The sequence below is a fragment of the Balaenoptera physalus genome, assembly GCF_965194825.1.
Source record: "Balaenoptera physalus genome assembly, chromosome: 2".
Lineage (NCBI taxonomy): Eukaryota > Metazoa > Chordata > Mammalia > Artiodactyla > Balaenopteridae > Balaenoptera > Balaenoptera physalus.
Window position 1 is genome coordinate 47,690,887 of NC_138883.1, and position 27,990 is coordinate 47,718,876.

The 27,990-nt window shown below is 37.6% G+C and overlaps 1 protein-coding gene across 4 annotated transcripts in view; it reads left to right on the forward strand.

Annotated features, from left to right (window-relative positions):
* Nucleotides 1-320: 320 nt before the first annotated feature.
* FERMT2 (FERM domain containing kindlin 2) overlaps nucleotides 321-27,990 on the forward strand; it is a 73,442-nt gene continuing 45,772 nt past the window's right edge. The window contains exons 1-3 of one of the 4 annotated variants that reach the window (XM_082450407.1): nucleotides 321-535; nucleotides 946-1,111; nucleotides 24,212-24,445. In XM_082450407.1, coding sequence (XP_082306533.1) covers nucleotides 955-1,111; nucleotides 24,212-24,445 — 391 coding nt within the window. In that variant the 5' untranslated portion in view covers nucleotides 321-535; nucleotides 946-954. The remainder of the gene's footprint in view (nucleotides 536-945; nucleotides 1,112-24,211; nucleotides 24,446-27,990) is intronic. The other 3 variants (XM_082450408.1, XM_082450405.1, XM_082450406.1) reach the window with 3 other exon arrangements.

Sequence of the window (27,990 nt, forward strand, 5' to 3'; positions counted from 1 at the left end):
CGCCCCGGTGCAAGGCAGCTGCGCTCCCGTGGCTCCCCCTCCTCAGGTCCCGCCGCCGAGAGCCCGGATGTTGGATTCAATCCCTACGCCGGGTCCTTCATTTCCATAAAAGGGCAGCGGCACGGCGGGGCAGAGATTGCTGCCGCCGAGGGCGCCCCCGCCTCCCCCGCACTGCTCGCTCCCCCGCCGCGCGCCGCCCCGCCCCCAGCCCGGGAGTCCGCGCGGCCTCGGCCCCGAGTGCGGCCGCAGGGGACGGGGGGGAGGGGCGAGGCGGCCGGACCCGCTGCGTGCGCCTTAGCGGGGCGAGGGGGAGGGAGCCGGACTCGGACTGAGGGGGCGGGGAGAGAGGGGTGGAGCGCCGAGGGAGAGGCGAGGGGCCGCGACGACCGGACTCCATTAGTCGCTCCGGCAGGGACGCAGCGTTTCACCCGCAGAGGAGGGGACTCGCAGCCGCCGCCGCCGCCGCCGCCGGGCGAGCCTTCGCCCCGCGCCTGTTGCCGCGCGAGCCCCGGGCCGGGAGCGCGAGGAGCGCGAGGTAAGGGGCCGGGCCCGGCGGGGACTGAGGGGAGCGCGGGCGGGGAGGAGGACTGTGGAGCCCGCAGGCGGCGTCGCCCGAGCCTGGGTGCGGCCAGCAGGCGGGCAGGTGAAGCCCGCCGCGGTCCGCTAGGCGAGGGCCGCTAGGCTGGGGCCGCGCGGGGCGGGCGGCGCCGTGTCCGCCGAGGGCCGCCGCGGGGCGGGAGCGCGGGGCGGCCGCCGGGAAGGGGCGCGGAGCGCAGGATCCTGCCTGCAGCTGGTCTCGCCGCCGCTCTCCCGAACTTAGGTTCGTGCGGAAACCCTCGCGTTCTCCACCTTCTCTCACCCCGCGGCCGACACTGCGAGTTCGGTGGGATTTGCCTTCCTTTGGGGGAGTGACGCTGACGAGAGCCATTTCCTCCGTGCTTGCAGGAAGGAGCCATGGCTCTAGACGGGATAAGGATGCCAGATGGCTGCTATGCGGATGGGACGTGGGAACTGAGCGTTCATGTGACGGACCTGAACCGCGATGTCACCCTAAGAGTGACCGGGGAGGTGCACATTGGAGGGGTGATGCTCAAGTTGGTGGAAAAACTCGGTGAGTAGCATCCCGGCCGCGTCAAAGTAACGACTACCCAGACTGGGCGCGGGTGTTGGGGGGGTGACTTAAGGCGGGAGGAGGGGTGGATTTTGGAAATTTTGGTTGGCATCCCGCAAATACTTTTTAAAAAAATGTAAGCTCTCTCCGTATTTAAGCAAATAGACCTTTTTCCTTTTGAATCTTGTTTTGTATTGCTACTCTGAAATTTTCATAATGTGGTGATTCCAGCCTCCCGATTAATAACGCTCAACTGCGTAGTAAATGGAGAAGATTCCTTAATTCTTTACACTTAGCGATTTCACATTAAAAGAAATGAGAAGAGTGCGCAAGTGAATGTTGAGAGGGTTATATTACAGGGTTTGTGGTTATCAATTACTTACCTTCAGTGTACCTGGATGTTGGTGACGTTTGGTATTGAGAATGATGCGGAATCTATTTAAGAATAAATTCTACTGGAAATTGTTCAACTTCTGGCGCTGATATGAAGGTTTTGTAGCTGTACTACTACGTGATGGAGTATATTAAAATGTTGCAGTCATCCACTCTTACAAGGGGTAGGGCAGTGTTTGACTACCTATAGTAGTCCGTGTTTTAAGTAAGTTATTTCCCGCGTTCGATTTTACATGAATAACAAGCTGGTGGAAGAATTTTGTTTTAAAAAGCAGACATTATTGAACTTACTCGAGATTGACAATATTTGCTTAGGTACAAATATATTGATTTAAAACTGTTGATTGATTTAAAACTGACTCAGTCTTAAATAATAGGGTATCCAACAATGTGAAGTGTAAGAAAATTTTTCAGTACACATTTGTGATGGATGAAACCATCTTCAGCTGGAAGAATCAACTAAAATGATTCAGTAGATGCTTTTATTACAAGAGAAGTGCTTGGAGGACTGTTCCTGAGCTTTAACGTGCCATTTGTTTGTAATACAGTTTCTGAAAAGTGGAAATGCATGGCATTATCTTTTTAGGCTTTGTGTGTGTGTCTTTTTAAAACACAGCATTCCTTCTTCTGGCCATTCTGGACAAGTAGAGAAGTGGTTATTTATCAGGAAATGTATTTCTTACTGAGGGATTAGTGTATACCTACCACATAAACTTACCGAAATAGTGCTCCAATGTAATTTGCAGTGTAAGACAGCATTCATTTAGGTGGGCCTTCTTTGGATTCCTTTAGGAAGTTTAACTATTGAAGGACCATAAAGAAGCTCCTTGCAGGGTAGCCTCCTCCTTAGGACTGTGCATTGTTTGGTTCTCTGAGACATAACCCAGCACAGAGCCCCCCTGGGTGGCCCTTTGAAAATGAGATTTTGCTGTGTGTTTATCCACTTAACTGTTGGTTAGCATTGTTCTTATCTGATTAATCAATCACTGTGCAAAATATTTCTGAACCTTTTTTGTTCAGCACTAGTGAGGGATTACAGTTAAGGAAGAAAATATCAAATATAATTGTATTTCCTTTGTTTTCAAAGGAAGCAAGCATTTTCTTCAGAGATTGCTTTATATATGATAAATGACCTTATTAATACTCCGGTTTCAATAAGAGATATTTCTTATTGTGAAAAAGGACCTGTTGAAGGTGACTGAGATAACCTGTAGTTCTTGAAAGCCAGTCTTTATCTAATGAATAAATAATGACTTCTATATTTATATTGCATTGATGAGAGCTGTTTATTACAGAATCACAGGCATAAATAGAAATACAGGGAATAAACTTTTTAGACAGAACTGATGTTAATTTGCAGTGACTATAATTTTAATCTTTTAATGTTGATGCATTTTAAATATTTTATGCAGTGAAAAGAAGCCCAGCAAGGTAGGAGATGTTGTGTACGTGAAAGCCTTACATCTTTCTTGAACTGAGCCAATACTGATCCTCTTAGGTTTTGACTTTCAAATAGAAAGTGTTTTTCAGCATAATTCTGACTCTCCTGTTTGGTAAAAAGTAAGGCTAAATGATTTTTTGCTCCTGGTTTTAGGATTAGATACTTTGAATGGCAAGCTATTTTGTTACCTATTGGCAAATAAATAGAGGAGAAATTCAGGACAGCATTTAAAATTTACAAACCAGGCTAATCAGATTAGAAAAGAACTTTATAATTCTTCAGAGTTGCCTAAAACTGGAATGGCCTGCCTTCTGAAGCCCTAAGTTGTGTTACTGAAGGTATTAAAGGGCAGACTGCATGGTTACTTGTCAACGAAGTAGATCAAAGCAGCTTGCCGAGTCTAGATAAGAGGTGGAGGTCATGGTAGGGATGAGAAGGCGCAGGGTTTCATGTTGGAGGGGATTGCAGAGCAGGGATGGACAGCTAGCAGGACCAGGGTGCTCTGGCCTCAGAACACTTAGGGTACCGCAGAACCGCCTTCACCTGCGTGTTCAAACTCCGGGATGCGTGTTTGATACCCTTCTTATTCTCATCAGAGTGTGTATGAACACCAAAGCATTATGTTTTAAGGCTGTCTTCCATATAATCAGTGACAGCAATTATTTCTCTGGGATGGATAGAGTCCATGATGACTCCTTCCCTCAACATTGTGTTAAAATTTTGCGTTATGTGCACATGTGAAATTTTCTGGGAAGAGGCTTCTTAGCTTTCATTAGATTCACAAAGAGGTCTGTGATCAAAAAAAGGGTTATGATAAGGTTTGGCCCTTGAAGGTCAGCCTTATTTTGAAGGTACAGTGTTCATCCCAGACTTAGGCACTTTAATTAAGCAAGTTATAAAAGTAAGTAATGGTTCCTTAGAATGTCAACAACATCTTTATATTTAGTTAGAATTTTATAAAGAACTTGTGTGCTTCTTCAGCTAAGGTCATTCAACCATGATTCTTAGATTTATGACTTTCATTCAAAGATCTGAACGATCCCTTTTAAATTTTAGTACACAACACATTTGTCATTCTGCACTAATCTTTTACAAGAAAATAAAGAGTGTGTACCGTGAAAAAGTGGGCTTTAGGGAATTATATCCTGATGTCACAGAAACTTTTTGCATCTGTGACTTTAGGTTGCTACTAGACAAATAATTTTGACCTCATTCTGAAAATGAAAAATTACTTCACTTTATTTTTTAAAAAATCCAGATTAGAAGCTTTAAATAGAATTTTTAAAACTTATTGTACTTTTTGTTAAAAACAGTTTTGAAAGCTTATAGTTGTTTTTTTTTTTGGGCCGCACCAGGCGGCATGTGGGATCTAGTTCCCTGACCAGGGATGGAACCCGCGCCCCCTACAGTGGAAGCACGGCATCTTAACCACTGGATCTCCAGGGAAGTCCCTAGTTTTTTTTTTTTGTTTTTTTTTTAAGGAAAGAGTTAAAATATAAGACATCAGGGTTAAGGATTATAAAAATAAGACATCAGAGGATAAAATTATAAAATAATTGTATTCAAAATAAATGTTGTAAGGAAGAGGCCCAATTTTATGGGATTCCCTGACGTTCCTCTGGAGATCATTGAGAATTATTAAAACTGTTCTACTCAATAGGATTCAGAGGTTAGTAAGTGTTGAGGATTCAAAATGCCAAAGAGATGCTTTGTTTCACTGCATTTTAGTATCACTTTATAAAAATTGTCTTTTTAGAACTGTGTACAATTAGATCTTTAATTTTCTAGAAAAATTTATGGTAGTTAGAGAGTAAGGAATTTATTGTAACATGGAACTTAGTGAATGGAAATCTCCAGCCAACAGCTCTATGAGGTTGGAGGGAGGAATAGGCTGTGTGATTTCTGAGTTTCTTCTAACTCTGATTCTATGAGTAGGAAGAATGTAGAAGTTGGGTTGAATCAGATTAAATGATAATCCAGAGGAAAAAATGTAAATTGGCAGACTCAGGAGTACCTAAAAAAATACATGGAGTTGACTTAGAAAATTTGAGGAATATGTTTCTGGATGTAGCCTTTGGAAAGAAGTCATCCTTGCTTTAAAGTGTCATGTTCTTGCTATAATAATGAAATAGAGTACATTTGCGTTGGAGTTGCATGTTAGGATTGAGGTAAACTGTGAATTTAGCACACGTGATGACCCCCCCCCCCAAAAAAAGATTTTGGTTCAAATTACCTTAAAAATCCCTTAAAGTCATCATGAAGTATGGTTTCCATACATTCATTCCATCTCACAGAAGTGCAAAATAGCTAGTTTTTCCTTCAGAAACTCCAAAAATAAATTTCTTTAGTTGAGCACCAGATGAAGAAATTGGCTTGCATTAGGGGTTTTGTTACACAAAAATACTTTGAATACTAGGATCAGAGCTTGGCAAGATGCACACAGGGAGAGACACATGTGTTACTGGACAGCTCCCTTATACTCCTGCTTAGTGCTCCTTGGGGAAGGTATGCTTATTTCGTGGAATGGTGCTGTGCTGTTGAAATCCTCAGTTTTTCCCCCTGAGAGCTTATGGTTGAATTCATGGAAGTAAAATGTCTACATGATGCAGCCTCACTGCATTCGTAGTGAAATATATTAAGATAAAAATAAATGTGAAAATCTTTTGGAGTGGGGTGGGAGAAACACCTAATGGTGAAATCATATATATTAGAGTGAGTAAAATTTTAGTTAAATATGTACTGTCTTATTAAGTGTTTAGAGTGCTGTTAATGATCCACAGGAGCTGGACATTGAATTTTATGTTTCTCAGCATATCTTAAGCTCCTTAAAATAAAGGACAGTATGTAAATTTTACTGAAATTCTCATAGCACCTAATAAAGTATAAGCTATTCCTTGGATGCATTATGTGTTGTTTGCTCCCGTGTTTTATACCCAGTTTTTAAAAGATCAGCAAATACTGTTTGATTCCAACTAGAGTTAACTTATTTATAGAGGCACTAGAAAGAATATATCTTTTTTATTCAATTTCTTAGGAAAGATCTTGTTGGAAACGTCTTATTAGCTATTGAAGAAAATTGAAAGAAAATTTAAAGTTTTGCTTTTTATTTTCAACTCTTTGTTTTTTGAAATTTCAAACTTATAAGTTCAAGAATAATAACTGTGAACACTATAATCTTCATCTAGACCATCAGTTAACATTTTGTTATTTGATTTCTCTGTACATGTAAACACATACACATTTTTTGGGAACCATTTGAGGTAGTTGCACACATCATAACCCTTCATCCCTAAGTACTTAAAATATGTATCACGTAAGAACAAGGACTTTCTCTTAGGTATTACGTTACAGTTATCAAATTCAGGAAATGTAACATTGATTCGGTACTAACATGTCTAACATGTTCAATACTAATTGTCTGACATGGATCCGTATTTCAGATTTGCCAGTTGTTCCAGTATTGGCCTTTGTCTTTTCCATCCAGGATTTCATTCTACATTTAACTGTCACTAAATTGACCTCTTTACTTAGTTTCCTTTAATACACACAATGGCTACCAAGTTTAGAACCATAGGAGAGTACGTAATATGTGGCCTATTAATATTACATTAAGATACGTGTACAGCAATTGTACCTGTTTTCAGACTTCATAGCTACCCTATGGAACAGTTCCTTAGCCTTTCTTTTTTTTTTTTTTTTTTTTTAAATTTGTTTATTTATTTATTTTTGGCTGTGTTGGGTCTTAGTTTCTGTGCGAGGGCTTTCTCTAGTTGCGGCGAGCGGGGGCCACTCTTCATCGCGGTGCGCGGGCCTCTCACTATCGTGGCCTCTCTTGTTGCGGAGCACAGGCTCCAGATGCGCAGGCTCAGTAATTGTGGCTCACGGGCCCAGTTGCTCCGCGGCATATGGGATCTTCCCAGACCAGGGCTCGAACCCGTGTCCTCTGCGTTGGCAGGCAGACTCTCAACCACTGCGCCACCAGGGAAGCCCAGTTCCTTAGCCTTTGTCTTTTCAAGACATTGTTTTACCTTTTTTCAATCATAAGATTCTTTATCAGTGTGAATTTCACTTCAGAATGATATTTTTACAGGTTCTTTTTCATACACTTTTATCTTTAAAGTTCAGTTTTCTTCTTCGCTTTCTATTGGATAAGGTATAGATAATAGTTTTAGACATCATTGGGTATAGATTTCCCATAGTGTTGGTTGTCTTTAGACTGTAGTAAATGTTAATGCATACATAGAATAATAAACAATATTCTGGCTCTGCCACATATTGGTTTGTGTGATCACTGGACAACTAATCCAATCTGCTGAGTGGGTTTTGACATCTGTAAAATGCAAATTTAAGAAAACTTTCTCATAGGTCTTGGTGGGAAAAGAGATACTACATGTGAAAATGCATTACATGGACTCTTTGTGCTATACAAATGAGAGTGGCATTGAAAGTCCCTGAATACCCTGAACTGGGGGTGGGGGTGGGGGAGGGACTCCTTTTGAAAGGAGTTAAGATATAATCTAGACTGTTTAATAGGTTCCAGCTTTAATCGTGGAGAACTGTACTCCTCAGAAGGAGCCTAGTTTGGGACTGCTTTGTGCTCTCACCCCCTAAACAGCAAGGAAAATAGCTATCATTCCGCTCTTTTGCTCACTTCCAAACACACCTGCCCCTGTAATGTAGCAAAGAGCTATTTAACTACTGTTTTCATGAGATTTCTGAAGTGGAATGGACCAACAAGTGGACGATGGTATTCCAGAGATTTGAAAAATTTATAACCACGAAGGCCTCAGTAGTATGTTTTTTATTCACTTATAACAAAGGAATGATATAAAATTGTGTCTTGGCATATGAAAACATTAAGCCCATTTAGAAACTAATGTAAGTGGTTTAAGAAAAAAGGTAACGTATTCAGTATTTTTATTTGAATAATTATATTACTGAAATAAATATTAATAATGCTGATGCCACTGTAATGCCACATTACAAAATGGTATATATGCCCAGTGTGAGGTAAACAGATATTCTAAAAGAATATTATAAAATAATTTTTTAAAAGAGATGTTTAAATTTTTTAAATGACATTCTACACTTGGGTTTGTGGTTACAAATTCACATCCAGTATTATTCATTTGTAACAAATTTTTGCATAATTATTGCATTTTTTGCTTGTTAATTTTTTCTTAATGTCAAGCTTACTGAGGTATAATTTACATATAGTAAAATTCATACTGTTTAGTATAATGTGCTGAGTTTTGACAAACCCATGCAGTCATGTAAAACAACCACAATCAAGATATAGAACTTTTCCAACACTACAGAAAATGTCTTTGTGTTCCTTTATAACCAGCCCATCCCCTCAACCCCAGCTTCTGAAAACCACTGAATGCCTTTTCTAGAATGTCATATAAATGGAACCATGGAGCTTTGAGGGTGGTTTCTTTCGCTTAGTATAATACATTTTATTTTATTTAAAAAATATTTTTAGCATAATACATTTTAGATTTGTGTGTATCAGTAGTATTTTGTTGTCGTTGTTGAGCTGTAGTTCATTGTGTGGATGTGTACCACTGTTTATCCATCTGCCACTTGTTTCCAGTGTTTCCAGTCTACCAGTGTTGTTTCCAGTTTGGGGAGATTATGAATTGGGCTGCTGTAAACATTTCCATGAATGTGTATTTTCATTTCTCTTGGATAACTACCAAGGAGAGGGATTGGTGGGTAGTATCCTAAGTATATGCTTAAATTTATTTTTTGAATTTTATTTTATTTTTTATGCAGCAGTTTCTCATTAGTTGTCTATTTTATGCATGTCAGTGTATACATGTCAGTCCCAATCTCCCAGTTCATCCCACCACCACCACTCCCACTATCCCCCTATGCTTAAATTTTTTAGGAAACTGCCAAGCTTTTCCAAAGTGACCACATCATTTTGCATGCCTATCAGCATGGCATAAGAATTAAAAAAACATTTTTTGAGAGTTCCAATTGCTCTCAGTCCTCCCTTAGCACTTGGTATTGTCAGGTGTTTTTGTTTTTATTTTTGTTTAGTCAGTCTAATAAAGTATGTAGTGGTATCTCATTATGATTTTAATTCACATTTCCCTAACGACTAATGATAGGAAGCTTTTCACATGCTTATATGTCATCTGTATATCTTAGTGAACAATCTTCATATCTTTTGCCTATTTTTTTAAATTGTGTTGTTTGTTTTCTTACTGAGTTTTAAGAGTTCTTTATTCTAGATACAAGTACTTTATCAGATATGTGTTTTGCAGTATTTCCTCCCAGTCTATGGCTTGTCTTTTTATTTTCTTAACAGTATCTTTCAAAGAGCAAAATTTAAAAATTTTGAGGAAGTTCATTTTATCAAGTTTTTTTCTTTTCTGGATTGAACTTTTAAAAAATTGTCTCATGCAGGGAAATTGGCCTAGTCAAGGTCTCAAAGATTTTGTCCTGTAAGTTGTATAGCTTCTGTCTATTTGTATGTTAATAAGGAGGAATAGGTGAGGTACAGTAGTGATAATGTATTAGAAAGGAAATGATTGCATCATATCAATTTAAAATAATGTAATTACAACTTTAATTTGGTAGAATCTGAGGTGAAAAATAATAGTCCAATGAACACTGATTTATCATCAATCTACTAGAAAAGTTAGATTTTTTAGAACTTTAGTCATAAAAATAGATCTATAGTAAAGCATCATTGAATAATACAAGTTTTAGGGTTTAATGTTATAGAAAGAATTAAGTCTGGATTCCAATCCTGACCATCCCACTTAATAGCTGTGTGATTTTTTAAATTTTTTAAGTCAGGGTTTTCACGTTAAGGATCTCAGTTTCCTTATTTGTACAGTATAGATAAAGACAGAATAAGCCTTCATTTATGTTTGTTCCCTTAACTTTGTAATGTTATTAGAGTTCTTTGAAAATTATTTTTCAAATGTGATCTCTCTAAACTAGAAGATAAACTAAAACAGTACTGTTGTGGATAAAGAGTCATTATTCGAATCCTGGTCTACCTTCCTTCATTGAGAATACTACACTATTTATTCATAGTGACTCAGAGTTACATGGTAAAATGTTTTGAAAATTTTATTTTCTGATATTTTCTCTCAGTTTCAATAATTCTGCTTCGAAGTGAATCAGTGTACTTAAGAGAAGAAGATAAGCAATAAATCATTGAAATGTTGAGTTTACATTTCAATTTCCTTTCACGATTCAGTTTTCAGTCTCGATTATCTACTATTTAGCTTTATAAGGACCATCCAGTTTCAGTGTATCCTTGGGCAACCCTTATACAGTTTTCAAGGTTATGGAGCCGATAACCTTCAGCCCAGAGGAGGTGACATTTGCTTTGGAATCTGTAGTGAATCTTTTCTGAGATATTTACCTATCTTATATTATGCTGTAACTAAAAACTACATTAAGTATTTTAAAGATCAATTGTGATGTTAAAGCATCAGTGTATTGATGGTTTTGATATCTTAATGGAACACTCAAGGTTATGAATAAATCACCAATAAAGTGCCAGCATTATTTATTGTAGACGAAGATGTCTATTGGATAAGTGCCTCCCAGCTTATTCCTTAATGCAGTTCCTGAATTTCATAACCTTTGAAATTAAAAATAACTTGAAGAAAGCAAACAATTGCTGTATCATTTTAAGGTTTTATGCAAGGTGTTGATGAAATCTGTTGCTGTGATAGAATGCCCTTGTTGTGGACCATAGACTGTGGGAGGGCCTCCTGACTGTGTCACAGTCCTGACTTTACCTTATTCTAGCTGTGCAGCTCTGTGACCTACCTGTCTGTGCCTCTGCTTGCTCATCTGTAAAATGGGAATAATAATAGTATCTTTATCCTAGGATTATTATAAGGATTCAGTTAGTTAATATATATGAAGTGTTTTAGAATAGCCTTTGTAAATGTAGCTATGTTGATGATGAAATGTAGCTGTGTAAAATGTTCCCTTTTACTGAGCTAGAGAAATAATATTTTATAAAAGATTGAGAAAGTGTCATTTATAAAGGTAAGCCAAATAGTACTGATTTATTCTCTACCATATTAGGAATGCATTTTAACTGTATTATGCTAACTTGCATCACTATGGGTAATATTTTTAAAAAGTATAACATGTTTTAGAAGCAGTAGATTTTATGCTTCAATATGTACAAAATTATAGATAAACTATGCTTAAATGGAGGGTATTTCCAATAAATTTAATATTCTGGTTTAGGCAAGTACCTTCTTTAAAAGGTGAACTTTGTTAATGTTTAAGAACTTAAGTCTAAGACATGCCACTTAGAATTATATATGACCTTGGCATGTTATTTTAACCTATCCTGATTATTAGTCTCATTTAACCTTAACCTTAGTTTACTTACCTGTTTCTTGGAGTTACTCAGTTAACCAACTGAGTACGGTGTTAAAAGTATTAACAGAATCCCTGGTAATAAGTAGAATGCCTATATTAAGAGCTCAAAAAAATGTTATCCTCAGTTGTCCTTCAAATACTATGTAAACCTAAAACATAAATTTGAACTGTGGATTGAAGTAGGCTAATTCATTTTCATTGTATTTATGTAGTACTTAACCAGAAACCCCTTCTTATTTTCTTGCTTTTGTAAGTTTTGTTTAATGGTTCTGAACTCTGAATATATTCCCCGAAGCCACACTGCCTTGGGTTTAAATACTGGCTTCACTCCCTATAAGCTTTGTGACCTTGTGTCAAGTTATTTAGCATTGCTGTGACTTAGTTTCCTTACAAGTAAAATGGAGATAATGGTATACTTACTTCATAGGGTTGTTGTGAGGATTAAATGAATACGTATGTGTAAAGCACACAGTGGCACATAGTAAGTTCTGTTAGAGTAACTGGTGTTATTTTATTGAGGGTCCTAATGGACCTCTGGGATATCTCACTATTAAATATCTTACCTTATGAGTTTGGGGAATAAATGCCTTAAAGAACTTAAGACTAGGAAAGAGGGGCTTTAGAGCAAGAGGAGACATTCACATGTAAATATTCCTACCTAAAGTCTGTACACTCATATTCTGTTTTCAATAGGTTAGAGAGGTTTATAACATGAGACTTTTGTGGGGATTAAAGAGGTACGTGAACTTGACCTCATCAGTAGTAGCAGCAAGCAAAACATTTATGGAGGGCCAACCATTATATTAGGTAATGGGACATAGTCCCCACTCAAAATGTGAGCAGCTTTCTAGTACCAAAATGAAAACAGAAGATTGCTTTGAGTTGACAGTCTGGTTGTGAAGTGCCAAATAAGTGGTACAGGAAGGTGGAGGAGATTTAGAAGCATGAACAGAAACTGGCTTTATTTAAAGAGGGCCAGGGTGAAAAGTTAGGAAGAAAGGCATTCTGGATTGAGGATTGCAGTGTTTATGGTGTTCTGGAGACTAGCTTAGAGAAGTAGAAGATAATAATTATAGAGAGGAAAGTTATAGTTAAGTAAGTGAGGAAATGATATTCTGTTCTTTTATTCCTTCACTCACCCACTTAATGTTTTAAATGAGAACCTGCTGAATGCTAGATACCATACTATGAATGGGAGAGACAAGAAGTGAACAAAATTAGCTTATTCCTTACACTCATTCAACTTGTAGTCTTAGGGGCAAGACAGTCTTTAAATAAGTAATTGCTATAATGTGATGAGTGTTAGGATAATTGAACTAGTTATGAGAGTATGTACTGGGGAACCTGACCTAGTCAATGAGGAAGGGTTTCTGGAGGAAATTACTTTTAAAACGAGGTTTGATGGTAGAGTAGGAATTAGCCAGAAGAGTGACAGAGGATCTTAGCATGGGGGCATGGGATAAAAGAACAACAGGTTGGGAGAAGATGAGAAGTCCCAGCATGAGAGCATGGGAACAAGGGAAGGCTGCCATTTGAGGAACTGAAAGAAGTCTAATGATGACGGAGGAATGGTCCTGGGGAACCGGTGACTTGACAGGCTTAAGAAATAAGCAAGTGCTTAAAGTGCATTGTAAACCAGGTTTAAAAGACTTAGTGTTGTACTAAGAGCTGTGAGATACCAATAATAGATTTTAAATTGGAAGAGACATTAGATCTTTACAAATTTGGAGTTCATCATGTACATATGTGTCAGTAACATAAGATACAAGCAGTAATAAGCCTCTTGGATTCCAAGAAATATTTTTTCAGTAGTCTGCACTCCAGTCCTATATTAGAATTTGTTTCTGAGATAAATTTTAAATGTCAAAGCCAATGAAATATTCTTAAGTTACTTCTTTTTTGAACTATAAAATAGCTAGTGCCTTTGACCAACTTTAAAAGACAAATCCAGTTATTACTTCTGTGAGTCAAATACTAACTGATAAATTCAGCCTTGATGTTAACTCTCTTAGAATTTGTTACGTGTTGACATTGCATGGACTCTGAGTCCAGTCTTCTAGGAACTAAGTCAAGTTGAACCAAATTAGTAGTAAGCCTTTGGATTGGATAGAAAGTTACCCACCCTCTGGAAATGAATAATTGACATGACTTCTATTTGTGCGCACTCTGTAATTGCATGCATGTATGTCGTCTGGTAAAGCTTCTCAACTACTTTGAGTTAGTGTATTTTGTAATAGGAAATAATTGATATTGAAATTGATAAACATTATTTTGGGTTTGTGAGTAACTTCAGAAGGCCATTTGTAAACTTAGTTGATTTTGTTTTGTTTTGATGAGTGAATTCCTAATTTTCAATCAAGTTAGCTATGTCAAAGAAACATCAGTCACTTTTTAATCAGGAGTTTAGTTTCTAAATGTTTTTGAAAACTGGGTGATGCATCTGCTTTAGTCAGTCATTGAAGTCTTAATGTAAACCAATAATTTTCTTAAGCTAAAATTGAATGGGGTACTTTAATTGAAATATTTTGGCAATTTGAATGATATGTAAACTTTGAAGCAGTTTACTGCTTATGCTAACAGATGAAAAACATTTTTTTTAAGAAAAGGACATATCAGATTTTTGGAAACCATCAGTATTTTGCACAGTTTCAGTATGCACATGTTTCAGTTATCATGGTTTAGTTAACACCAGTTATCCAACAACATGGTTCACATTTTAGTTACCACCATACTTTGAGTAATTGCATAAAGTACCAACTTTGCTTCTAGCTCTTCAGTCTACAACTCACTGTGTCAATAACATGTGTATCATGATCAGTGACCAGTTATATCACGTATTTCAGTCTGTCCATGATTGGTTACTGTATATTTGTGTTCATGCATAGACAGCATATGTAGTTGTGTTGCTTCTTTTTCTCCCACTGATAAACTCATGAGATTTTTTTTTTAAACGGATAACTGAAAGAGGGAATTGGCCAACGAAGATAAATGTGCAGCAGAAAAACCCAAAAAGTGGTGATGCCAGAACTGAAATTTGAATCAAGCATAAATGGAGTTATAGAAGAAACAGCTCACCACGGGAATGTGGGTGCTGTCGCCATTTGAGAGACTCTAGATATACAGCCAGAGGAATTTAGTGAAGGCAAACTTATCGACATAAATGAGATAAGTGGTATGACAAAAAAGACAAAGATGTCTCAGAGGAAGTGACACCAGCAAAAAATTGCATATTAAAGGAACTCTCGGAGATATATCATGGCATTGAAAGTACACAGGATAAAATGTTGGAAATTGATCTAAACCTAGAAAGGAGTATGATAATTTGCCAGGGCATAGACAAGTGGTATTTAAACTATTCTTGGGGACTTCCCTGGTGGTCCAGTGGGTAAGACTCCACGCTCCCAATGCAGGGGGCCCGGGTGCGATCCCTGGTTGGGGAACTAGAGTCCACATGCCGCAACTAAGAAGTCTGCATGCTGCAACTAAAGATCCCTCATGCAGCAAGACCTGGTGTAGCAAAAATAAATAAATAAATGAATAAAACTACTCTTGGTAAGTTTTTACAAAGAAGTGTAACACTTCTCAATATTTCTAATGTTTTAAATTACAGTACAGTAAATACCAGTTTTATTTTTTCATTTGCCTGTATACACTTAAGAGTTTACACGTTGCCTGCATATTACAAATATTTATTGGTTTAATTCCATGTGCCAGGCCTTGGGCTCTGCCTTTTTAAAAATTTATTTATTTTACTTATTTATTTTCGGCTGTGTTGGGTCTTCATTGCTGCACGCGGGCTTTTTCTCTAGTTGCGGCGAGCGGGGGCTACTCTTCCTTGCAGTGCACGTGTTTCTCATTGCAGTGGCTTCTCTTGTTGCAGAGCATGGGCTCTAGGCACACGTGGGCTTCAGTAGTTGTGGCATGAGGGCTCAGTAGTTGTGGCACACGAGCTCTAGAGTGCAGGCTCAGTAGTTGTGGTGCATGGCTTAGTTGCTCTGCAGCATGTGGGATCTTCCTGGACCAGGGATCGAACCCGTGTCTCCTGCATTGGCAGGTGGATTCTTAACCACTGCACCACCAGCCAAGTCCCTGGGCTCTGCCTTTGAGGTACAAGATAAATAAGATCAAAGACCCTTAATCGAGTGGAAGAAGGTAGGTACATAAAATCAATTATAATGAAGTGTGGTATATTATTCAGAGTGCTAAGATGTACGTAACTGCTTTAACAGGAGGGTCAGTGAAGGCTTGGAGATGGTAATATTTGGTTTTTGTGTAGGATTTTGTCAGCCTGACGGGGGGGAAGAGAAAGGTATCCAATCAAGGATGCACAAAACATCAAGTTGTTTCACAAACTGGGCCAGAGCATGAGCTGTACCTGGGGATAGCCAAGCAGTGTGGGGCACAGATGGTTAAGATTTGTGCAACCTGCTAAGAGGTGATAAAACACTTCAGCAACAGAAGGACCTGTAAAGTTATGTAGAGAAGTAAAATGATCAAATTTGCATTTTAAAAGATAACTCAGATAGTTTTGTAAAAAATGGGATTATAGTAGTTCAGACAAGAGATGCTGAGGACTTAAACTAAGGCAGTGTAATAAAAAGAAAGGAAGGGACAAATTTAACAGCTGTTTGAGAGGTAAATTCCATAGTACTTGGATAGAAAGAAAAACTGAGGAAGAAACTAGACCTTGGAGAGAGATATTCAATTTTAAAGATTTAAAGATTAGGTTAATATAATTTCTATTTGTATGATCTTGGTGTAGTCTCCCTTAATTTGTTGAATGGACGGGGTGAGTGGGGGACAGTTACTGAATTACGGAATATTTACATGCTTCATTGCTAGTGTTTCCTGTTTTCATTTTATTGATTAACAAAAGTATGTCAGCTGAGTTAGCTCTGGGACTTCTTTTAAAGCAGTCTGTTTCTGCTTTTCATAGCTGTGGAAAATCAGGAATATACTTCTTTCTAGTGTACTAATAATCCTATTATAGTAACTTTGATTCAGTCATAGATAGCGTTGTAGTAATGTAGTATAGAATACACTGCTGAGAATCTGTTGGGGATTATTCCTCTAGAATGAAGCGTAGTCTGGAAGAGAGGGTTACTCTTCTAGAATAAGATTTAAAATAATTGAGGAATTTACTTCTGGTCTCTGTGGAACAGTCTTAAGGAAGAGAGGAATGACTTGGAAGTTATTTCAATTATTTTTAGATGATAGAGTATTCATTTTATAATATAATTCTAGTTTCTAATGTAAAATCAAGAGTGGTTAATTACATTATTTTTCTAAATTGCATCTTTGCAGTTGATATGTTTGTGTTCTTCACTTATTTTGAACTCAGTTTAATTTTACATAGTACTATACGCATTCTTCAAATAGTAAAATAGCTACTAACCATAACCTTTTTGAGTTTTATTGTCTGTAGCTGCCATTGTTAAATCAGTTAAAGACATGCATAATATAAATATTCCTTCACACTTGGTGTTTTGAGAGTGAACTGATGAGTGACTTTGTAGTGTTGGCCGGTTCTAGGCAGGACCTCCTGAAACCAGCCCTCACTTGAATCACGGTTTCCATGGTCTAGTCCTTAATTATCTGGTGTAATCCTTATCTTTCTTAGGATATATCTTGAATTGATTAGCTTCTTGGTGTATGGTGGGGACTGGGGTCCATTATATATAAATAAATTGACATTCCGAAGTATGGATAGTATTGGAACAGAGAAATGGAGTGGTTTGAGTGACTATTTCCCCGTAGCTCTTTGAGACCCTAATGAAATAGCAGTCTTATGGGAAATAGGTATTTAGGAGTGAGGAAGAGGACAGATTGGACATCTGTAGGGAGGTAAAGAAATTATTAAATAAAGTGGAAATACCAGGTCTCTGTGTGCCTGGGAGACAGAGTTTGTTTACCTTGGGCAGAGCTGAGTGAACATAAATTTAGTCTTTGAGCCCATTTTTTCATGCTGACTCTTCAGTTGAGATATCAGTTAGATACCTATTAGAACAGGATTCTGATCTTTCTGCCACTGTCTGTGTCCCTCACTTGGACTGTAAGTGACTCTTTGATGGGAATTCTTGCGTAACTAATTATATATTCCCATGGCCTAGCTTAGTGTCTGGCATATGGTAGGTCCTTGGAAAATGTTTATTGATTCATTTATTGGTTGTGTACCTGAAGAGCAGCACTTCGTCCATTTTGCCTATTTCCTTTTTTGAAGGTCTGAGTGATTAAAAACAAGAACAAGAGGGCACATCCTAAAAACAAGGGAGCAGTATCCTCAGCTGCCTCACCTCTGAAATTAAAAGGAGTTTGGGAGGAGAGAGACCTAAAAGAGTGAGAGTGAGGAGTTCTTAAGAACAAAAGATTATGTGATCGAAAAGTGAAATTAATATTTAATGTCCTTTACATTTCAATAAACATTAGGGATAACATTATAGAGATAATTTTTTAAACTTACTTAAGCATTAATTTTACTTGTAGACCTTGTCTTTACACATTATTGGCAATAACATTTCATTAGAAACATTAGAATAGTTGTATGTTTCAGGAATTAGAGAGGAAAGCAGAAGATAAAGCTCTTCTGTTTTTAGGAGCTTTAGTAGAGGAAAGAAACCTTGGCCTAAGACAACAAATTGTAGCTGGGAAAGAGGAAGGAGGCCAGTTAATTCCTGGAGTTTATGGAAGGATGACGAGGGAGTAGCCAGGTGCCCTACTTTAGCAGGAAGCCCTTGTCTCCCTCACAACTTACCAGCAACATTGTCTTTCTTCCTCTCCATCCAACCCACAGTCTGCAGGTGCCATTTAGCAGTTTTCCTTACATCTCTAGTTGAACATCAACCATATATTCTGCAAAAGCCTTATGATATCAGTTTAGTGTAATATTGCTAGTAGTATACTTTGGGCTATTTTAGATTTGAGTAACAGTCTGATTTGGAACCTATTTATAATGTTTCTTTGTGGCAAATCTAAATTCTAAGACTTAAAAGAACTTTTGGAACATAATCATTTCATATAGTAGGGATTGTCTTGAGCAAAAGAAGATGTGAGAAAGAAGAGGAAGTCGATAGGGTTTGATTCCCCATGTCCAGCGGAATCTGTGCCATACTTTTAGTTAGTGTAGACACGTTTTAATTCTGAAGTTGAAGAAGATAAGACAGATTTTTTTAAACATACAACTAAATTAATAAATCTTATTATAATTTTTCTTGTTGGTTTAAGAATAATTTCTTCGTTGGGATTAATGTTTTCTTGAAGTAATGAAGGATCTTTAAAATTTTCAATATGAGGATTCATTCATATATCAAATGTGTGCCAGTCACCTGTGCAATGTGCTAGAAATACAATGGTGATCAAAATAGGCATTGTCCTTGTCTTCTCAGAGTTGGGTAGGGAAGAAAGATACCTCCCCATCCCATGAACAACAAACAAAATGAATGCAAATTTTGATAAGTGATATTACAGTGTACTGAAATAGAGAATAAAGGAGGGACATAGGACATTGGAGGTCTCATCTTAGATAGGGTAGTTAAGAAAGGCCTCTCTGAGAACATGGAATTTAAACTAAAGTTTGAAAGACAAGAGGGAATTAGGCATTCAAAGAGTGGAATGGCACGTGCAAAGCCACTGAGGCAAGAAAGAGCTTATTTACTTGACAGTTCTCAGAGTAGAAAGAAGGCAGGTGTGGCTGAAGCAGAGGAGGAATAGCGCAGGATAAACATGGAGGAGTAGGTGCGTTACACTGTGTGGCACTGTGTAGACTCAAAGGCATTTGGATTTCATTCTCAGTGTAGTTGGAAGCTGTTAAAAGATTTTCAGCAGGGGAATGACATGAAAGCGTTAAATAGATCACTTTGGGTGTTGTGTGGAAAGTGCTGGACGGAATCAAGGAGACCAGTTAGGAGGCTGTTGGAGTAGTCGGTGTAAGAGATGATGGTTACCTGAAAGACAGGATGGTGCCAGTGCAGACTGAAGTGGAGATTTTGGGAAGTGGAACTGACTTGATGAATGTGTGGACTACAGGGAGGAGAAGAATTCATTACTTTTAGATTTCTGGCATGAGACTGCCCTGGTGGTGCAGTGGCTAAGACTCCGTGCTCCCAATGCAGGGGGCCCCGGTTCGATCCCTGGTCAGGGAACTAGATCCCACATGCCGCAACTAAGAGTTCACACGCCACAACTAAAGATCCTGCACGCAGCAGTGAAGATCCCGCGTGCTGCAACTAAGACCCGGTGCAGCCAAATAAATAAATAAACTAGATTTCTGGCATGAGCAACTTGGGTTGACAGTTAGGGCTATTTAATAACAGTAGGGCTAGGAGAAAATTGGGTTAAGTTTTGCACATATTAAGTTTGAGATGCCTGTGAGACATCCAGGTGGAGATGTGGGATAGTCAGTAGGATGTATAAATTGGTGCTCTAAGCAGAAGGTTGGGCTAGAGATAAAAATTAGGAAGGTAAGTGTATAGATACCATGTAAAGCCATAAGAATGGATGAGATACCTAGGAGTCAGAGTGGGAAGTGCATAGTCTCTAGAAGGTGGGAAGGGCAGCAGAGCATAGGTAGCAGGATTGGTTTCAGATAAACAGGAGAGACGCTCCTCTCATCATAACACAAAGGCAGGAGACCCGTACAGGTACAGATGCAAGAAGGTTTGTACATTTGGTTGGCACTTAGGTGAAATAGTTCCAATCTGATGGCTTCTCTGTTTTCTAAAGTAGAATCCGTGGTTGTCTACTGAGGAGGATACTCAGGCAGTGAGGAGGGATGACAAGTTTGAAATACAGCGGTGGATAGAAGAAACATGGTAGGATTGCCTGGTGCTATCTTGGATCCTGTTGGCCATAAATTTATAATAGTTGTTTCAGTCTACCTGGTTTGAAATGAAGGAGCTATTGCATTAAGATATACAGCTTTACACATACACACACACACACACACACACACACACACACACCTTGTGTAGTTAAGTATTTTTGATGTGCAGTTGGCGCTTATGTTTGCCTTGGTTAATGATTCTCAGTTGGTATATCATCTTTCTCAGGATTTTGATCAGAGTGTAAAATTGTTTTTGCTACTTCTGAATAGAATAAATAGATTCTTAAGATATCTGTAGTGGAGCCAATTGTGGGACTTGATGTGTAGCTATTGTTAGTTTCAAAATAAGATACATAGTGTGATACAAAGCCAGAACCAAAGAAAGATTTTCTAGTAAGTGGGAAAATATTGTCTTGCATATTTAAGAGAGCTCAACCAAGTCTCTAAAAAGTTTTGAAATGACACTGTGACACAATGACTCTCTGTGGAGGGGCAGTCAAAGGAAAGAATGATAATTGGAAATGTGCTTTAAGCTTTATAGGATCATCACTATTTAAATAATGCTGAAATAGGTTTCGTTCTTAAAAACAAGACTGAAAATACTTCTTGGATTTGCCACCCCCTTTCCGTTCATCTGCCATCTATGATTCTGCTCCCCACTATAACAAAATAATCAGGAAAAGTTGTCTGTATTCCTTATTTCTCCTTCCTTGCTGCCCAACCATTGTAATTCAAACTTTCATCCTGTCCACTCCCATGTTAACTTCTTGCACGGCCTCTGAATTTCACTCATGCACACCCCTGCCCCTGCATTCTTCAGAACTATCTGATGATTTTGAAATAAAAACTCACTCCCCTGCTTAAAGTCAGTTTCTAGACCCACACCCAGAGTGGTCTGGGCTGAGTCCAGGCATTACTCTATTTGAAAAGTTGCTCAGATAATTCTAATGCCAAACAAGCTGAAAAACACTGCTCTAGTGGCTTCTCTCACACACATAATAAAAGCTGAACAGCTTTATAATATACAAGGCTTCTGCCGAGCTCTCTGATGCTTCACCTCCTCAATTCTAGTCATATTGGCCTTCTTCAAAGATGCTGGAACTTTGTTCTTCTCATCACTGTATCTCTAGCACTAGAATAGTGCCTTCTGGCACATAGTAAATGTTCAGCAGATATTTGTGGAATTAATGAATATTTTATAGATGCTGTTTGTTCTTTTTCTGTAGTAGTGATTATCTTATAATTAATGCTGATTAGGTTGCTGGTATTTTGAGTCTTCAAGAATGCTACCAAAAATTATACTATTTGAACATATGTCACAGGTTCCCGTAGTCCAACCATTCCATCTTCTAGCAGTAACTACTTCTTTTGCTGTCAGAATGCCTGCTTTTCTCTGTTTTTGTCTCTTGGCATGTGCCCTATCGACACTTCAGATCTTCTCTGGTGTCCTGTTTCTGCTTTTATTTGGGGTAATTTTTCTTTCCTATATTGTTACTTATCTACTATTTTCTGTGGGTAAAAAAGACTGATTTTACCAGTGTTGCCAGTCAGTAAAAGATTTTCTCTCTTTCTGTGGGTAAACAAACTATTCATAGGTTTCTAGTACACAGTCTTTGGATTATATGTCCTTCTTGTCAATGTTTATTCTTATTGGATGCAGGGGTGCCGTTCCTTTGGTGTAAAAAACCAAGGTGGAATTGATGGGGAGGGTTAAATTTTTAAAGGGGAAGATCACGGGAAGTACCTGTTTCTGAAGGTCAGTGTTTGAAGCCTAATTGATGCAAAGTTGAGATTTTATTGCATCCGGGCCTACAAAGTCTTTCTTTAAAAGTCCATGTAGTAAATATTTCAGCCTTGGTGAGTTAACTGCTTGAGTGTAGGGAGGCCAGCCCATGCGTGGCAGCTGGGGAAAAGCTGGGAATTTAATGGCCCTAGGAGCAACCCTCAACCAAGGAATTGGATAGATTCCCCAGCTTTCTCTTTCCTTACGGGGATAATTCTAAGTCATGTTCTGTGTGATTCCTCGGAGGGTATCTCACAGGACTGAACTCCAGTTATCCACAGAAGTTAATGAATACTTAATAGACTTTTCTCCCTCTGTTTCACTTTTCCTAATCCCCTCAGGTATGCTTCCTGGGGTCCCCCCCAACCCCAAATAAGCTACTTGTGCCAAAGTTCTTATTTCAGGATTGTCTTTTGATTTAAGTCAAAGGGAACCCAAATGACTTAAGTCAGTATTTACAAAACTATTATTATTATTCGCGGTGTACAGCTTTTTCCTCTCTCCTCCCCCGCACTGGGAATATATGTTGTAGCTTCCTTAATGGTTGATATTGGCAGCGGAAGTGAATGGATTGAGATATGGGGAAGAAAGTATTAGATACCTACCTACAATTAATTCAGTTCAGCTCAGCCTTGCCCTGCTTGGTTACTATCATTCTTTACAAATTATCTTTTTCTGCCTTGGGTTCTTTATTCCTGAAGAAAAAAGTAAACCATCTGTAACGTGTGTGACATTTACCGCATAGTATATGAAAAGGTCCCAACCTTGGTTGTCTTCTTGTGAGCTAGATCAGGTTTGCTGTTTCTAAAATTTAGTTGATAAATTCTGTGCTGGAAGATAATTTAAGATGCAGGGTACTATATACATTGTGTCACAACTAAGTAAGTAGTTGTAAAATATGTATTTCTGCAGCCAAACTTCAAATAACATAATTGACTGGGCTTTCCCGAAACAAATATTGAAATTTCAAAATGGCAATATAATCACAAGTAATTACAGTTCTCCCATTAAAGTACTTACTAATTAAAATATTTCTTTTACTGTCTGGGGGAATTGAAAGTCTTTTTCCCACCTGTGATGTGTTTCTTCCATAATGAGGAGAAGTTAATTATATCAAGTAAATTTCACCATTATAGAAAGTGTTTCTAGGCTCATAATCAATGTGGTAGTTTGATTTTTTACTCTGAAGCTTTCTGGTAGACAGGTGCTAAAAAAAATTACAGGTTAGTGTATACTTTTAAATTTATCTTCTTAAAATTGACCAGTTCTTTTAAAAACTATTAAAATGAACTTTGTATCAGAATCATGATAATATTTTTCATTTTTATTTTCTTCCCCTGGAAAGCTTTGTTTGGCTAATACTGTTTTTTTTTTTTTTTTTAAATATCCTGTCCCCCTTTTTTGGTTCTTAGTTTATCATATAATTGATCCAAAAAGGCTTTACTTTTATTGCTACTTTAAGAACTAGTTAAAGTTGGCTTTTATTTGCAAGTTTATTGTTATGATCTGCTGTATCTGGGGGTAGCCAAGTCTTGTGTAAATTATACTCTTTATTTGGTATAAATTTATTTTCATTTAATTTAATTGCATAAGGATGTTAAAGAGTATAACAGATATTAATGTTTTCTCTTGTACCGAAATATATTGGGGAGAAAAAGTTGGACAGTGTGACTTATAAGTTACTTTTCTTGGAATGTATTTGAGTGTGTGGTTGGGAATGTAGTTTGTTTGTTTTTGTTTTCTCTTAATAAGTTATTAAGTGTTACTCGTGGATGTTTTCTTTTCCAGTCTCTTCTCTACCTAGGATATTGGGTTTTGTTCACTTTGGTTCCATCTTACTTTTCACCACTCATTAACCTCAGCATGCCTCTGCAGCCTCTTATACCTCAGCCTTCTCACCTATTTTATCATCAGAATATTGTCCATCCCTCGAGGCTGGGCTCAGAATCCACCAGCTCCACCTCATCATTAACCCTTCTGATTCTAGTCCCCAGGGTTCCCTTTGTTCTCGGAATGCCTACAGAGAGTACTTACTCTCCTCGTCATTGGTGTGTCCACCTTAAGCATTACTAGTTACCCTGTGTATTCTGCCGCAGTTCCCTTCTGTACTAGCTTTCAAGGGCAGAATGTTTTCTCAGCTATTTAGTATTTTTTTGTACCTATCACAAAACAGGCACTTAGTATTTAATTAGTTGATCATATTAAATACCCAGTTATTTAGTTTTCTGCTTATGATTTCTCTCAAGGTAATCTTGCTGATTTTTAGAAGTGTTTTGTTTGTTTGTTTAATAGATGTAAAAAAAGATTGGTCTGACCATGCTCTGTGGTGGGAAAAGAAGAGAACTTGGCTCCTCAAGACACATTGGACCTTGGATAAGTATGGCGTTCAGGCAGATGCTAAGCTTCAGTTCACCCCCCAGCACAAGCTGCTCCGCCTGCAACTTCCCAACATGAAGTATGTGAAGGTGAAAGTGAATTTCTCTGACAGAGTCTTCAAAGCTGTTTCTGACATCTGTAAGACTTTTAGTAAGTATTAGATAAATTCATGAAATTATGAGTTGCATGATATGTATATGACTGATGACTGACATTGAGTTTATCTCAAGGAGTAGGGATTGGGGTAAGCTATCTGTGTTTGTGTATTTGTGAAATGATTACTTTATTCTTTAAAGTTTTTATATTACTTTAAGGTAAAGAAATGTTGAGTTAAGGAAGAACAGGAGGTGTCTAGTATTTCCTTATTAGAAATATATATTATTATTTAATACCTCATTCTGATGACTTTATTTTTATGGGAAGGAGAAGAGAACAGGCAATTATCTTCAGAGTGATGTAGCTTTTGTATTATTTCCGTCAACGTAAGTCAATATTTGATTTTAGTGATTCAGGCAGATTGTGTTCCTTCATTGAAGGCCTGACACAGCTCCTAAGGAAATGACCATGAGTGATATCCTCCTTAACCAGTCTACAATTTGAACACTCTTGTAGCAGTTCTGTTTATATTTTCTGAAATGAGATGTAGATTACTTTTGGCTGACCCAGTTCTGTCATATGACAGGAAATATTCAACCATCAGAGAAAATGTGAACCATTGTCATTATCATTAGTACATAATTCCATTGTACCATAGATTTGGGGAGATACAGGACGTTACTGTTTTGTTCTAATGACTCAAATTACAAGGTTCTTTTATGTTTAATGGAATTTCTAAGACACAAATTAAAATACAGAAAAATACAAAGAATTATGTAACATTTACCTAAATCCTATTATCTAGAATTAGTAGCTGATATTTTATCATTTTGCTAAACTATTTTTTAAGTCAAAATAATATAGGTAAATTTCTTGATTAATATTCTCCTCTAATGTCCCTTCACAAAGCAACTACCGTCATAAGGTTAGTATGTATCTTTCCAGTACTTTTGAAAATATGTAAACATACATACATGTATCCACATCTGTGAGTATATATATCCAAAAACAAAATGTTACTGCAGTTGCTGTGCAGGCATCTTCTTAATGCCATTTTGCACGAGTGTGGAGGAATTTCTCTTTTGTGTTTGTGTAGAAGTAGAAAGTAGAATTGCTGTGTTTTAAGTGTACACGTAATTCATTTCAGATACCGTCAAATTGCTCTCCCAAGTGGTTATACCAGTTTACATTCCAACCGTCAATGTGTGAAAACCCATTGCCTCCAGTTGTCACTAACACTTGAATGTTGTCAGTTTTTAGTGTTTGCTTCTCTGAGTGAAAAAATACAGTATTTCATTTTAGTTCATAAAGATAACTATGTTTTTATGTCTTTACTGGCCATTTCAGTTTCTTTTTTGAATTGCCTGTTTATATCATTTATCAGTTTTTTTAATAAACTTTTTTTTACAGCAGTTTTAGGTTCACAGCGAAATTAAGCAGAAAGTACAGAGTGTTCCCATTTACCCTCATTCCCACACATAAAACCTCCCCACTATCAAGACCTCACACCAGACTGGGACATTTGTTGTAATGATAAACCTTCATTGATACATCATTATCATCCAGACTACATGGTTTACATTAGCGTTTACTCTTGGTGTTGTACAGTCTGCGGCTTTGGACAAATGTATAATGACATATCCATCATTATAATATCATACAGAATGGTTTCACTGCCCTGAAAATCTGTACTCTGTCTTTTCATCCCTCCCCTACCAACCCCTGGCAATTGTTAATCTGTTTACTGTCTCCATAGTTTTGCCTTTTACAGAATGTCATACAGTTGGAATCATACAATATGTAGCTTTTCAGATTGGTGTCTTTTGCTTAGTAATGTACACTTAAGTTTCCTTCATGTCTTTTCATAGCTTGGTAACTCATTTTTTTAAGCGCTGAATAATATCCCATTGTCTGGATGTGCCATAGTTTATTTTCCACACCTACTGACAGATATCTTAGTTATTTCCAAGTTTTGCAATTATAAATAAAGCTGCTGTAAACATTCATGTACAGGTTTTTTTTTGTGAACATGTGTTTTTTACTCCTTTGGGTAAATGCTAAGGAGTATGATTGTTGGATCATATGGTAAGAATATGCTTAGTTTTGTAGGAAACCGCTAAATTGTCTTCCAAAGTAGCTATACCATTTTGCATTCACATTCAGCAGTGAATGAGAATTCCTGTTGCTTTTGAATTCTCACCAGCATTTGGTGTTGTCAGTGTTCTGGATTGTGGCCATTCTTATAGATGTATAGTGGTATATCATTGTTTTAATTTTGCATTTCCGTGATGACATATGATGTGGAACATCTTTTCATATGCTCATTTGCCATCTGTACATCTTCTTTGGTGAGGTATCTGTTAAAGTCTGTGGCCTATTTTTCAGTCAAGTTTTTTGGTTTTTTACTGTTGAGTTTTAATAGTTCTTTGTATATTTTGGGTAACAGTCCTTTATCAGATATGTCTTGCAAATATTTTATCCCAGTCAGTGGCTTATCTTTTCATTATCTTTGGCAGTTTCTTTCACAGAGCAGAAATTTTTAAGTTTTATAAAGTCTGGCTTATCAGTTATTTCTTTCATGGATCATGCCTTTGTTATCATATCTAAAAAGTCATCACCAAACCCAAGGTCATCTAGATTTTTTTCTGTGTTATCTTTTAAGGCTTTTACAGTTTACATTTAGGTCTGTGATCCATTTTGAGTTCATTTTTGTGAAGGGTGTGTGGTCTGGGTCTAGATTCATTTTTTTTTGCATGTGGATGTCCAGTTGTTAATAGCACTGTTTATTGAAAAATTATCTTTTCTCCATTGTGTTGCCTTTGCTGCTTTGTCAAAGACCAGTTGACTATATTTATGTAGGTCTCTTGCTGGGCTCTATATTCTTTTCCATTGATCTGTTTGCTATTCTTTTGCCGATGCCACCTTGTCTTGATTACTGTAGCTTTTTACAATAAGAATTGAAGTCAGGTAGCATCAATCCTCCATATTTGCTCTTCTCCTTCAATATTGTGTTGGGTATCCTGGGTCTTTTGCCTTTCCATATAAACTTTAGAATTAGTTTGTCAGTATCCATAAAATAACTTGCTGAGATTTTGATTGGGATTGCATTGAATCTATAGATCAAGCTGAGAAGAACTGACATCTTGACAGATCAAGTCTTCCTGACCATGAACATGGAATATCTCTCCCCTTATTTCTTTCTTTGATTTCTTTCATCACAGTTTTGTAGTTCTCCTTATATAGATCATGTGCATATTTTGTCATATTTATATCTAAGTATTTTATTTTTTGGTGCTAATGTAAATAGTATTGTGTTTTACATGTCAAATTCCACATGCTCACTGCTGGAAAGCAATTTACTTTTGTATATTAACCTTGTGTCCTTTACCTTGCTATAATTGTTTATTTGTTTCAGGAGTTTTTGTCAGTTCTTTTAGATTTTCTGTAGAGATGATCATGTTATCTGTGAACAAAGACAGATTTCTTCCTTCCCAATCTATATACCTTTTATTTCCTTTTCTTGTCTTATTGCATAAGCTAGGGCTTCCAGTACAATATTGAAAAGCAGTGATATGAGAGGACATCCTTGCCTTGTTCCT